Here is a 14,234-nt window from a genome sequence, read left to right on the forward strand (position 1 = left end):
AAATAGAGACACAAAGGAACTTGATGATGTAGGGAATGAAGGGGAGGGAAGAGTTCATGATGACTTGAAGCATCCCCAGCCTGAAAAAAACAAGGAAACACTGACAGAACACTACAAACGTCCCTGCTGTTACCTTGTCTGAGAAACTAATTCATGTTACTAATGGCTGCCATCCCAATTAGTTAGCTGAACTGCATTTTAATAGATGCCTTCAATGCCTTGACCTCAAGGAGTGGCAGGGGGTAGAAACTGAAGGGGAGCATCTTTCAACAGCATCCGTCACACTAATACAATGGAGGTGTTTGCTTACTCCGCTTACAATCACGGCCGCCGTTGCAAACTTCACCCTTAGAAAAATTAGGACTATTCCGGGAAAGATACCCATTCACCCTCTGGGTAGCAGGATCTTGCCAGTTCCTCAGCTGTCAGAGCGAGTTCGTGGAGAGAAGGGAGGCGCCTGAAGGAGGCGGCCTCCCTGGGGGGTCGAGGAAGCAGGGTTCAATCGAAGAAGTAAAACCACCGATGCCAGAAGAGTGAAAGACAGGGAAGGGACACAGCTGAGGGGAGAGAGAGACCAAAGGACCGTTAAGCCCCTCCCAGGCCGGGAACCAGGCCAGCCCGGTCCCGCGCGGCCTGGCGCGGCCCAGCCCCGCTCCCCAGCCTTGAAGCCCAGGAGCTCCCCCTCACCTGCTCGGGCTCATCGGACGACTGGGAAGACGAGGCTCCCACAGTCGGAAGCGCCCCTGCAACGCCAACCCGGAAGTATTGGTACCAACGGAAGTAACCAAGTCGTCGCCTCGGCAACGGTGGTACAGCCATTCCAACTCCGCCTCCTCCGAGCCTAAAAGAGAAGGCGCGAAATAGGAGGCGGAAATGACAAGGGTCTTAACGGAGGAGTCGGGCAGGCTGCAGGCGCAAAGGCCCAGACGGGGCAACCTGACTCTAGGGAGGTGCAGGGAGAGGAGGCTAAGACGTGAGAAATTTGGCAGCTTCTGCAGCTAACGTGGGTGCAGAGATGTCGCCCCGTCACCGCATCACCACCCACCTCGCGCGTACAAGGACTAGGGAAAGGAGGGGCGGGGTACGAGGGGCGGAGCCAGAAGAGTGAAAGGGCGGAGCGGGGCGCCTGCGAGCAGAATACCAAAAAGGAGGGAATGTGAGGGGGCGGGGCAAATGCTTAAAACAAAAGTGGGAAAATGAGGGAAAGGGAGTGAGCGGTATTTACAGAGGTGCCTGAGCTGGGGGGGGAGTGGGGCGGGAGAGAGGAGTGGGACAGGGTGGGGGCAGAAATAAAGATCAAATAAGCAAATAACCTCAGCACCAGGTCTGAGGTCGCCAGGTGCTCAAATCACATGGTTGAGAAAGAGCAAGTTAGAAGCAGAAAAGGGACCATAAAAAGTTCAAGATAAAGAAAATGAAGAGTAGAAATACTAACGGGGGAATCCGAGTTAATCCTCACCTCACAATCAGCCAGCAGATGATGAGAGGGCCTGGTGACCAGCTTCGGGCTCTAGCCCCACCCCAGGAGCCAGAAGGAATAACTTCAAAGCACCATAGATAATTATGTTAACCAATGGGCTATGTTTTTAAGCCTCTCGCGTGAAGGTTCCGTAATCACGCAAGAATACAAAATACTATGGTTTAGACGTTGAGTATAAGTAAAAGTAAGTCAATGCAAGGCCTGTGGCCCTAAATAATTATTTGTTAAATGAATAAATTTGGGGAATACCTTTGTTCCAAAAGGATCTTTCTCAGTTTAGTTCACATCTTGGTTTTTTTCCCCCACTTAAAAATCTATTCAGGCAGCACACATAGTATTAGCTGACATTATGGAATGCTTACCAAGGGTGCTGCCAAGAGCTTCATGTGCGCACAACTACCCTATGAGACAGGCGCTATTATTTCCCCCTTTTGATAGCTGAGAAAACTGAGGTCTTAAGAAGTTAAGACCTCAAATTCAGTTCTGACTTCAGAGCCCAGGCTCTTAACCACTGCTATACTGCTTTCAACTTTAATAATACCCTTGTTACCTTCAGAAACTTCCTTACTAAATATAGAGATAATGTGAGAAACCCGTACATGCATTCCAAAATGCGAATACCCTTAAATTTACGTCTCAGCAAAGTACTCCCTTTCAGCCACACTAAGGGGGTTGTAGCTTAGAGTCTTTCTTATTTGGAAGGACTATACTCTCTCCAGTGACAAGAATTGTATGTCCAGCTGTGGCTGTGGCCTGGGCCTGTCCCTCACATCCAGATTGCTCAACCTTGTAGAATTTTGGCTCTCTTTGTGACCAAATCACTATCTTAGCTTTTCTATGAGACTGCACTGCACTTTTGTCTCTTCAGCCACTGCCACTACCAGCTAATCTCACCAACCACCTAGGTAAATTTTGTTAAAAAGGAGCACTGTTTTCAAATGACTTATTTTAAAAGATCTACAATAGATGAATTTAAAAATAGCATTATAAACACATAGCACACTTTTATTTAACACATTTGCAGTTTGCTTAGTTTGTTTCCAACATTATCGCCTTCTATTTGTAGTCTCTACCACACAGACCCATATTTGATTATACTCTGTCTTGTGTTATGCTCAAATTCTGATCTCTCCAAGAGATAAGCTCTTCAAGAGAATAGAATCCTTGAATCTTCAAGTTGGAAGGAGATTCAGCAGTCCCTTCTACAATATTCATTATAGACAGTTGTCCGGTCCCTGCTAGAATGCTTCCAGTGTAAGTATAGATCACAAGTCAGCCCATTACACTATTTGACAACTCTGAAAACTCTCACTTATGTTGAACCAAAACGTGCTTTCATCTTTCTACTCTCCCAAGAGAAACATTTGGTCTTAAAAAATGAAAAGAGAATTTTATTTGGAGTCAGAAGACCTTTTTTTATTAATTGAGGTGAAGTTCACATCACTAATACAATATTATGTCAATTATATCGCAATAAAACTGGGGAAAAAACAAATTAAGTTGAGAACATTTTTATTTTCATTAAAAGACACAATTAAGAGAGTGAAAAGGCAAGCTCCAGGCTGGGAGAAGAGATTTTTAATCATGTATCCCACAACATCTCATATCCAGTATAAATAACTCCTAAACTCAGTGATCAAAAGACAGGCAACTCATTTTTTTAATTGGAAAAATACTTGAAAGACATTTCATAAAAGAGTCGATCCAAATGACCAATAAGCATATGAAAAAGTGCTGAACATTATTAGTCATCTAGAAAATTAAAATTAAAATCACACTGCACACCCACCAGCATGGCCGAAGTTAAAAGGACTGTCAAAACAAGAGGTTTAGTGGAAAGCATTTCAAATTCTCAGACACTGCTGGTGGGAGGACCTATTAGTTCTCTATTGCTGTGTTAAAAAAAAATTGCCACAAATTTAGTGGCTTAAAACATCACACGTTTACTGTCTCTTAGTTTCTGCAGGTCGGGAGTTCCAGGCGTGACTTGGCTGGGTCCTCAGGCTCTGAGTCTCACAAGATTGCAATCAATGTGTCAGCCAGACTATGTTTTTATTTTGAGACTTAACTGGGGAAGAATTCACTTCCAAGCTCACTCAGGTTGTTGCAGAATTCACTTCTATGCAGCTGTACCACAAGGGCTTCAGTTTCTTGCTGACTGTTGGCCAGAGGCCACTCTCAGCCCCTGAAGCAGTCCCCAGTTTCCCACGATATGGCCCTCTCCATAGGCAGTTCACAGTACGGCCACTTGCTTCTTCCAGGCCAGCAGTAGACAAGATCCTAAGATGTGGTTTTATCCACGCAGGATATAGTGGGACTATTATTTTCTGTGATAAAGGGCTATACCTATTTTTTGAAAGTACAATAGCTTCATTTTCCTGATTATAAAAAAGTACATAGTCATTATAAAACATTTGAACTGTATACAAAAGTGGAAAGAAGGTATAAATTACCTGAAAGCCAAACATCCAAAGACTACTCCTCTTAACAGTGTGGAGCACCTCCTTCTAGTCCTCTTTCTATGCCTACACACGTGCTTATACTATCACTCTTGTGATTTGCATGTTCCTGTCACAAGTTCCTGCGGGGTGGCCTCGTGCTAAAGTCAGTGTTTCCGGCTACCTCTAATTTATGGTCCCTCTATATTTCCCCGATTTTAAAAGTCCCCGGTTTTAAAAGTTATGCCTCTTTTTGAGGGTGGCAGGCGGGTACGCGGGCCTCTCACTGTTGTGGCCTCTCCCGTTGCGGAGCATAGGCTCCGGACGCGCAGGCTCAGCGGCCATGGCTCCCGGGCCCAGCTGCTCCACAGCATGTGGGATCTTCCCGGACCAGAGCACGAAACCGTGTCCCCTGCATCGGCAGGCGGACTCTCAACCACTGTGCCACCAGGGAAGCCCAAGTTATGCCTCTTTATGGAGGAAAAAGGAAAATACAAAAACATATATTACAAAAGAAGTAAAAAAATGTAAACGTCATCCCCACTACCCAGATACTGGCGTTAACATTTCTATGTGTTTCTTTCCAGTCTTTCCGTCTTTTCTATAACTGTATACATTCCACATAAACCTTGCCTTACCTCCAGCCTCCTTGTAGACCTTGCTCTCTCACTCACCGCCCCCTTGCTGATCCTGGAGAGCCAACTTCTCCCTTTCTTATTAACTTCATGTTCTTTCCAGGCTACCAAAGCAAGAAAATCCTCTTCTAACCCTGTGACACCCTCTAGATATTGCCCGTTCACCTTCCATTCATAGCCGTTTTAAAAAATTTAACATTTTACTTAACCCAATATAACCAAAATAATATCATTTCAGAATGTAATCAATATAAAAAGTATTAATGAGATGTTTTACAGTTTCTTTTTATACTAAGTTCTTGTATATTTTACACTCACAACTCATCTCAGACTAGATACATTTCAAATACTCAATAGTCACGTGTGGCAATCTGACCACCGTACTGGACAGCAGAGATCTGACTTTATGCTCCACCTGATAGATTATCACATACCTTCTTCAGCATCCACCCACCCCCAAAAATCATCTAGCTCACTTGGCTGCATCAACATCACCTGATGTTGTTAGAAATGCAGAATTTCAGGCCCCACAAAAGACTTGTTTAAATTAGAATCTGCATTCTAACACTATCCCCAGGCGATTCATTTGCATACAAAACTTAGAAGTCTGTTCTGCCTCCTGTTAAACACTTCCAGTAGCGTGAAACTCACTATCTCATCCCCAAGGAAGCCCTTTCCATCTTTAAATGGTTCCAATTATTAGAAATACATTTGTCCTTCCTTTATTGAGGATTCCCTATAAGCCCAGCATTATGCTAAGCACTTCACATGAATTATCTCGTTTAAGCCCAGCATTCTACGTCATAGTCTAATTTTGTCTCCTATTGTCATTGCTGCTGCTGTTGTTGTTGTTTATGGTAAAATATATATAACATAAGTTAACCTTTTAACCATTTTTAAGTGTACAATTCAGTGGCATTAAGTACATTCACAATGTGCAACCACCACACTATCCATTTCCAGAACTTTCCATTATCCCAAACAGAAGCTCATTAAACAATCACTTCCCCTTCTCCTCTCCCTGCAGCCCCTAATTACCACTATTCTTTCTGTCTCTCTGAATTCGACTATTCTAGATACGTCATATAAGTGAAACCATACGATATTTGTCCTTTTGTGTCTGGTTTATTTCATTTAGCATAATGGTTTCAATGTTAATCCATGTTGTACCCTATATCAGAAATTCCTTCCTTCGTACAATAATTATTCCATTGTATGTATGTACCACATATCGTTTATGCATTCATCTGTTGATGGACATTTGGGTTGTTCCCATCTTTTGGTTACTGTGAATAATGCTGCTTTGAACATTGGTGTACAACAATCTGTTTGACTCCTTGCTTTGAATTCTATTGGGTATACACCTAGGAGTGGAATTGCTGGGCCATATGGTAATTCTATAATTAACTTTTTAAGGAACTGCCAAACTGTTTTCCACAGCAGCTGCATCATTTTTTCATAGTCTTTTTTTAAAAAAAAGAACAGTTATTGTGGCTAAATTTCTGATCAGAACATTTTAAAAACATGCTCTTTTAAGAAAACTGGAGTATAAAGACAAAGATTTTTGTAAAAACCTCTAATCCCATTATCCCATAAAACTCTTCACATATTGATAACGTTCTTCCAGGATTTCTTTTTATGACAATTATCTCTTAAAATAAAGGTTTTGTTTGTTACCATGGAATTCTAAACATGTTTTTGAAGGAATAATATCTTAGAGATATACTTACCTTAAATATATACCATTTTTCAAATAATATGCATCCATCAGAAATTATGTTTATGAGAACTATGTAATAATAATAATAAACTCTACCTTCTATTGACTACCATATTCCACAAACCTTTCACATGCTGACTCTATTCCTTACAACAACCCTGTTTAGACTTTACCACTGATGGGCCAGATTTCACCAGCTGTGTGGTCTTGGATAAGTACCCACCCTCCCTGTTCCTAAGTTTCCTCCCCTGTGAAAACAACACTCCTGCTGGCACCAACCTCCTGAGTTACTAAGTATTCAAATGTGATGATCCACATAAGGCATTTGGAACAGAGCCTGGCGCACCACAAGCATCCCAGACATGTCTTTTCACCAAGTAAATTCCAGGTCCCCTGAAAATTTAAACATGAAAAAGAAAATCTAACCATGACAGTACTAGAAGAAAATGCAAGTGAACATTTTTATAATCCTGGGCTGAGGAAGACCTTCTAAGCATGCTATCAGAGGCAGAGACAATAAAAGCAAAGGATTACTAGAACTTATCTCACAATAAGAATCATTTCTGAATGGCCGAAAACACCAGAAAGTTAGAAGATGAGCAATAATTTGGGGAAAAATTATAACAAATTTGACGGACTAAAAGCTCTTTAATATACAATAAGCTTCATAACTTAAAAAAATACAAACACTTAAAGATATTTTCCTAGAAAAATAGGTAAAAGATATAAACAGCAAAGCAAGACAGTCTGATGTGGCCAATTTATCTGTGGGGACATTTTGATGAGCCCTATTGACACAGCTGCTCCAATGCAGCCGCTGTTTCCCACTGTGTCCCATCCCAAGGCACAGTGTACTCTCCCAGTCTGCCCTCTCTCCTCACCTCCAGTCCACAGGACTTTCACTTTCCACCTTAGTTAGTCCTTTCTGCATTGCTTACATTTTGTTTTACAAAACTGTTACTTCTAATCAGAAAAAATGAAAAGAAAAAAAAAGCCAAATCATCTTTATAAAAGAGATTTTATGATATTAAATATATTTGCATACTCAAATCCTGAAAGTTAAGAATTTCGTTGAGCAATTTTCCTCTATAGTCTGGAGCTGAGGATTAGGAATCTTGTGTTCCAAATGTCTTCCTTCCCTATATCTATGTGTATATATATATATATATATATATATATATATATATATATATATATATATATATATATATATGACTTGAGGACATGGGGAGGGGGAAGTGTAAGCTGGGACAAAGTGAGAGAGTGGCATGGACATATACACCCTACCAAGTGTAAACTAGACAGCTAGTGGGAAGAAGCTCCATAGCACAGGGAGATCAGCTCAGTGCTCTGTGTTCACTTAGAGGGGTGGGATAGGGAGGGTGGGAAGGAGACACAAGAGGGAGGGGATTATGGAGATATATATATATATATATATACATCTAGATAGATAGATGTCTATATCTATATCAGATTCATTCATTCATTCACTGATAGGTACCTACAGGCACCTACTGTGTGCCAGGCACTGTGCTGGGCATGGGGATCTAGCAGTGAACTACAAACATTCCCTGCCTCCATGGAGCAGACAGTCTGGTTGGGGGAGGAGCAGGCAAAAAGGAAGTAAATATTCAGGTTAATAACACTGTCGAGTGTGAGGAATAATGAAGCAGGGAAAGAACAGAAAATGGCAGGGGCTGCTGTTTTACATTAAATGGTCAGGAAGACCTCTCTAATAAGGTGATATTTGAGGAGAGGTGTGAAGGAGGTGAGGGAGTGAGCTATAAGGATCTCTGAGAACATTCCAGGCAAAGAGAACGGCAACAGCAAAGGTCCCTAAGCAGGAGTGACCCTGCTGTGTTTGAGGAACATCAAGTTCACCAGGGTGGCTGGAGCAGAGGGATGAAGGGGGACAGCAGTTGGAGATGAGGTCAGAAAGGTAACAGGGGTCGGGGAGACCAGGTAGGACTGTTATATCCTGGTAAAGACTTTGGATCTTATTCTAAGAGTTTGGGAAAGTTGACGTTATCAGGAAAAAGCAAGACTACAAAAAAGCAGAGGTGTCTATTCTTTACATTTTTAAATGAAAAAGAGAGTAATTTCCATTAAAACAAATGACTCCTAGTTATTTGTGATTACAGACCAAATGGTGCCCAATCCCCAACCATCTTTCACCGCCCCATGACTGAGACCTGTGCCTCAAATTGGCAGGAGTTACCAATAGGGAAATCTCATGTTTGGGTGTTATGAGGAAAGAGTTCACACAGCAGGCTTGGTGACTTATTCCTTGCATGTCTCCAAGAGAACCATGATTGACCCTTAGCCAACCCATGAGAATATGTCTGTCAGAGTATTCTTTATATCACCAATGGATTGACGATTTTGTTGTGTACACCTGGAGTAATAGACATTGCTGTACCATCTTGTTAGGGTTGCTTTGCACAAATATCAAGCTTGATGCTGTGAACCTGTTTTCATTGCTGGAGTCAACGAGAATGTTAGGGTCCTGAGTTTTCTGGTCATGGCCAGTTGTTAACAAGATGTGCATATGTGACCAACTCTCCCATCATTGGGCATAGATATTCCACACATATTCCTGGAGTTCACTGCTACAAGAAATAGAAAGGGAAATTAGAAAATATTTTGAACTAAATGAAAAATGGAAACAACAAAACCTGTGGGATGCAGCTCAAGCAGTATTTATAGCACAAAATCCCTATATAGGAAAAGAAGAAAGGCCTCAAATCAATGACCCTAACTTTGATCTTAGGAAATTAGAAAAATAAGAACAAATTAAGTTCAGAGTAAGCAGAAGAAGGGACATAATAAAGTTAAGGGCAGAAATCAGGGAAATAGAAAATAGAGAAAATCAATGAACCAAAAGCTGGTTCTTTGAGAAGATCAATAAAACGTATACACCTGTATCCAGACTGATCAGGAAAAAAGAGAGAAGACATAAATTACCAATATCAGAAATGAGAGACATGTCCTCCAGACAGTAAAACAATAATAAGAAAATATTATGGAAAACAAGCAATAAAGAAAATTTAGATAAATTGGACTTCATCAGAATTTTAAAAAATTTGTGCCTTAAGCCATAAAAAGAAACGAAATTGAGCTCTTTGTAATGAGGTGGATAGACCTAGAGTCTGTCATACAGAGTGAAGTAAGTCAGAAAGAGAAGGACAAATACCGTATGCTAACACATATATATGGAATTTAAGAAAAAAAATGTTATGAAGAACCTAGGGGTAAGACAGGAATAAAGACACAGACCTACTGGAGAACGGACTTGAGGATATGGGGAGGGGGAAGGGTGAGCTGTGACAGGGCGAGAGAGAGGCATGCACATATATACACTAACAAAGGTAGATAGCTAGCTAGTGGGAAGCAGCCTCATGGCACAGGGATGTCGGCTTGGTGCTTTGTGACCGCCTGGAGGGGTGGGATAGGGAGGGTGGGAGGGAGGGAGATGCAAGAGGGAAGAGACATGGGAACATATGTATATGTATAACTGATTCACTTTGTTATAAAGCACAAACTAACACACCATTGTAAAGCAATTATACCCCAATAAAGATGTTAAAATATATATATATAATGTAAAACAATAAAAACAAATACATAAATAAAAGTGCTAAAAAAAAAATTGTGCCTTAAAGGACACTACCAAAAAAGTGAAAAAATAACTCACAGAAAGGGAGAAGATATTTGCAAGTCATATATCTGATAACAGGTTAGTATCTAGACAAAGAACTCTCACAATTCAACAAAATTTAAATAATCCAATTAAAAAGTGTATATCCCCAGGGACGAAGGACATTATATTGATATGATTATTAAAAGGGGGATAAATTTTACAAGAGGACATATAATACTAAACATTTACACACCTAATAACAGAGCTTCAAAAGACATGAAGCAAAACCAGAATTGAAATAAAAAATAAACAAAAACACACAGAGATTTCAACACACCTGTCAATAATTGATAGTGAAAGTAGACAGAGAATCAGTAAGGCTATAGAAGAGTTAACACTATATCAAGTTGACCTAACTGGCTTTTATAAAACATTCCAATCAACAACAGATACATTCTTTTCATGGCCAGGGAACATTCACCAGAACAGACCATTTTCTGGGCCATAAAACAATTCACAGCACATTTAAAAGTATAAAAATTAATACATTTACTATATATAAAATAGATTAATAAGAACCTACTGTATAGCTCAGGGATCTCTACTCAATACCCTGTAATGACCTATATGGGGATAGAATATAAAAAAGAGTAGGTATGTGTATATGTATAACTGATTCACTTTGCTGTACAGCAGAAACTAACACAACATTGTAAATCAACTATACTCCAATAAGGGAATTCCCTGGCAGTCCTGTGGTTAAGACTTCACCTTCTAATGCAGGGGTGCTGGTTGGATCCCTGGTTGGGGATCTAAGATCCCACGTGCCTTGCCGCCAAGAAACCAAAACATGCAGCAGAAGCGATATTGTAACAAATTCAATAAAGACTTTAAAAATAGTCCACATCAAAAAAATCTTAAAGAGAAAAAACTATACTCCAATAAAAATTAATTTAAAAAAAACAAAATAACTAAAAAATAGCCTAACAAAAAATTTAAAATTATTAAAATTATACAAAGTATGTTTTCTGAACACAATAAAATTAAATTACATTTTATTAGATTAAAGATTAAATTAAAGTAGATCAGTAAAAGAAAGATTTCTGGAAAACCCCCAAGTATTTGAAATCTGAATAACGCACTTCTAAATAACGCATGTCAAGAAAGACATCAAAAAGGAACAAAAGGGAAATTATAAAGCATTTTGAACTGAATAAAATGAAGACATAGATAACTAGACCTATTGTGGTGAATATTTTACAATATATACAATATCAAATCATTATGCTGTGCAACCTGAAACTAGTACGTTATATGTCAATTACACCTCAATAAAAAATAAATAAAAATTCTACTGCTAAAATGAAAACATAGAAAAATTTATGGGATGCAGCTAAAGTGACGGTTTGAAGAAAGTTTACAGCACTAAATGCCTATATTAGAAAACATTAAGGATCTGGAAAAAATGACCTCAGCTTTCACGCTAAGAAATTAAAAGACAGGAACTTCCCTGGTGGTGCAGTGGTTAAGAATCTGCCTGCCAGTGCAGGGGACATGGGTTCAAGCCCTGGTCTGGGAAGATACCACATGCCGCAGAGCAACTAAGCCCGTGCATCAAAACTACTGAGCCCACACGCCACAACTACTGAACCCTGTGCGCCTAGAGCCCATGCTCCGCAACAAGAGAAGCCACTGCAATGAGCCCACAAACCGCGACAAAGAGAAGCCCTCGCTCACCGCAACTAGAGAAAGCCCGTGCGCTGCAACGAAGACCCAATGCAGCCAAACATATAAATAAATAAATAAATAAGAAATTAAAAGACAAAAAGCAAATTAAACCTAAAGTAAGCAAACTTAAACCCAAAGTAAAGATGACAGAATTCAAACACATCGAAAACAGAAAAACAAAGAAAAGCTGGTTCTTTGAGAATGTCAATAAACTATAAATTATAGATCCTACAAATATTGTGTCTAAAATGGTCCCCATTGATGCCTGCCTCCTGGTATTCATGCCCCTGTGTAGTACTCTTCCCTTGAGTGTGAACTGACCTAGTGACTTGCTTCTAACCAGTAAAATATGGCAAAGGTAGGGGGATGTCACTTCCAAAACTAGGCTATGACTACCATCTTGCTACACTCTCTCTATTGCTGGCTTTAATGAAACAAGCTGCCCTGTTGGAGAGATAACATGACAAAGAACTGAGGGCCACCTCTTGCCAACAGCCAACAAAAATATTGAGGACCTCAGTCCAACAACCCACAAGGAACTGAATCCTGCCCAAAACCATGTGAGCATAAAAGTGGATCCTTCCCTAGTCAAGTTTTCAGATGAGACCCTGGTCCTGGCTGACACCTTGATTACAGCCTTTTGATGCAACTGAGCTTGAACTGAGGACCCAGCTAAGCTGTGCCCAAATTCCTGAACTGCAGAATCTATGAGATAATAAATATGTATTGTTTTAAGCTGCTAAGTTTTTGATAATTTATTATGTAGAAATAGTTAACTAGCACAGATGTTATAATGATAAGGAAATATTATCAACAGCTTTATGTTAATAAATTCGACAACTTCGATAAAAAGATGAATGGACAAATTTCTTAAAATACACAAACTATTGAAGATCATTCAAGAAGAAATCAATAACCCACATAGTCCTACAACTATCACAAAAATTAATTTGTAGTTAAGAAACTTCCCCACAAAGAAAACTTTGGGCCCAGATGACGTGATTGGTGAATTCTCCCAAGCATTTAGTAAGAATTTACAATTCTACACAAACTTTTCCAGAAAATAGAAGATAACAGATTACTGCCCAGCTCATTCTATGAGACCTGCATTACTCCAAAATCAAAATCAAAGACATTATAAGAAAGATAAGAAGACTAATATCCCTCAAAAACTTATATGCAAAAATCTTTAGCAAAATTTTAGCAAATAGAGTCTAACAATGTGTAAAAAGGATACTTCATCATGACCACATGGGGTTTCTCTGAGGAATGCAAAGTAGGTTTGACAATCAAAAATCAATCACTGTAATCAAAACAGTATGATCCTGGCACAAAAACAGACATATAGACCAATGTAACAGGATAGAAAGCCCAGAAATAAACCCACACGCTTATGTCAATTAATGTACAACAAGGGAGGCAAAAATATACAATGGAGGAAAGATAATCTCTTCAATATGTGGTGCTGGGAAAACTGGACAGCTACATGTAAAAGAACGAAATTAGAAATTCTCTGACACCATATACAAAAATAAACTCAAAATGGATTAAAGACCTAAATGTAAGACCGGATACGATAAAACTCCTAGAGGAAAACATAGGTAAGAACACTCTTTGACATAAATTGCAGCAACAGTTTTTTGGATCTGTCTTATACAGTAATGGAAATAAAAGCAAAACAAAACAAAACAAAACAAAACAAAACAAATGGGGGCTTCCCTGGTGGCGCAGTCGTTGAGAGTCCGCCTGCCGATGCAGAGGACACGTTCGTGCCCCGGTCCGGGAAGATCCCACATGCCGCGGAGCGCCTAGGTCCGTGAGCCATGGCCGCTGAGCCTGCGCGTCCGGAGCCTGTGCTCCGCAATGGGAGAGGCCACAACAGTGAGAGGCCCGCATACCCCGCCAAAAAACAAACAACAACAACAAAAAAGGACCTAATTATACTTAAAAGCTTTTGCACAGCAAAGGAAACCATAATCAAAACAAAAAGACAACCTACGGAATGGGGAAAATATTTGCAAATGATGCAACCGTCAAACAATTAATTTCCAAAATATACAAACAGCTCATAAAGCTTAATATCAAAACAAACAAACAAACAACCTGGGGAATTCCCTGGCGGTCCAGTGGTTAGGACACCACACTTTCACTGCCGAGGGCCCAAGTTCAATCCCTGGTCAGGGAATTAAGATCCCACAAGCCACGCGGGTGCAGCAAATAAATAAATAAATAAATAAACAAACAACAAGCTAGTAGAGTGTTTAAAAAAAAAAAAAAACCCAGTCAAAAACTGGTCAGAAGACCTAAACAGACTTTTCTCCAAAAAAGACATACAGATGGCCAAAAGGCACATGAAAAGATGCTCAATATCACTAATTATTAGAGAAATGCAAATCAAAACTACAATGAGGTATCACCTCACACCAGTCAGGATGGCCATGATTAAAAAGCCTACATATAATAAATGCTGGAGACCGGTGTGGAGAAAAGGGAACCCTCCTGCACTGTTGGTGGGAATATAAATTGGTGCAGCCACTATGGAGAACAGTATGGATGTTCCTTAAAAAACTAAAAATAGAGTTACAATATGATC

The 14,234-nt window shown here is 39.9% G+C and overlaps 1 protein-coding gene across 3 annotated transcripts in view; it reads right to left on the reverse strand.

The window, feature by feature from the left end:
* SLC25A14 (solute carrier family 25 member 14) overlaps positions 1 to 776 on the reverse strand; it is a 35,827-nt gene extending 35,051 nt beyond the window's left edge. Inside the window, exons 1-2 of one of the 3 annotated variants that reach the window (XM_007450466.1) lie at positions 688 to 776; positions 320 to 557 (exon numbers count right to left, since the gene is read on the reverse strand). In XM_007450466.1, the coding sequence (XP_007450528.1) occupies positions 320 to 385 (66 nt within the window). In that variant the 5' untranslated portion in view covers positions 386 to 557; positions 688 to 776. Of the gene's footprint in view, positions 1 to 310; positions 558 to 687 lie in introns of all 3 variants that reach the window. The other 2 variants (XM_007450465.1, XM_007450467.1) reach the window with 2 other exon arrangements.
* Between the last annotated feature and the right edge of the window lie 13,458 nt (positions 777 to 14,234).

The sequence above is a fragment of the Lipotes vexillifer genome, unplaced genomic scaffold, assembly GCF_000442215.2.
Source record: "Lipotes vexillifer unplaced genomic scaffold, Lipotes_vexillifer_v1.1 scaffold215, whole genome shotgun sequence".
In the NCBI taxonomy this organism is placed as follows: Eukaryota; Metazoa; Chordata; class Mammalia; order Artiodactyla; family Lipotidae; genus Lipotes; species Lipotes vexillifer.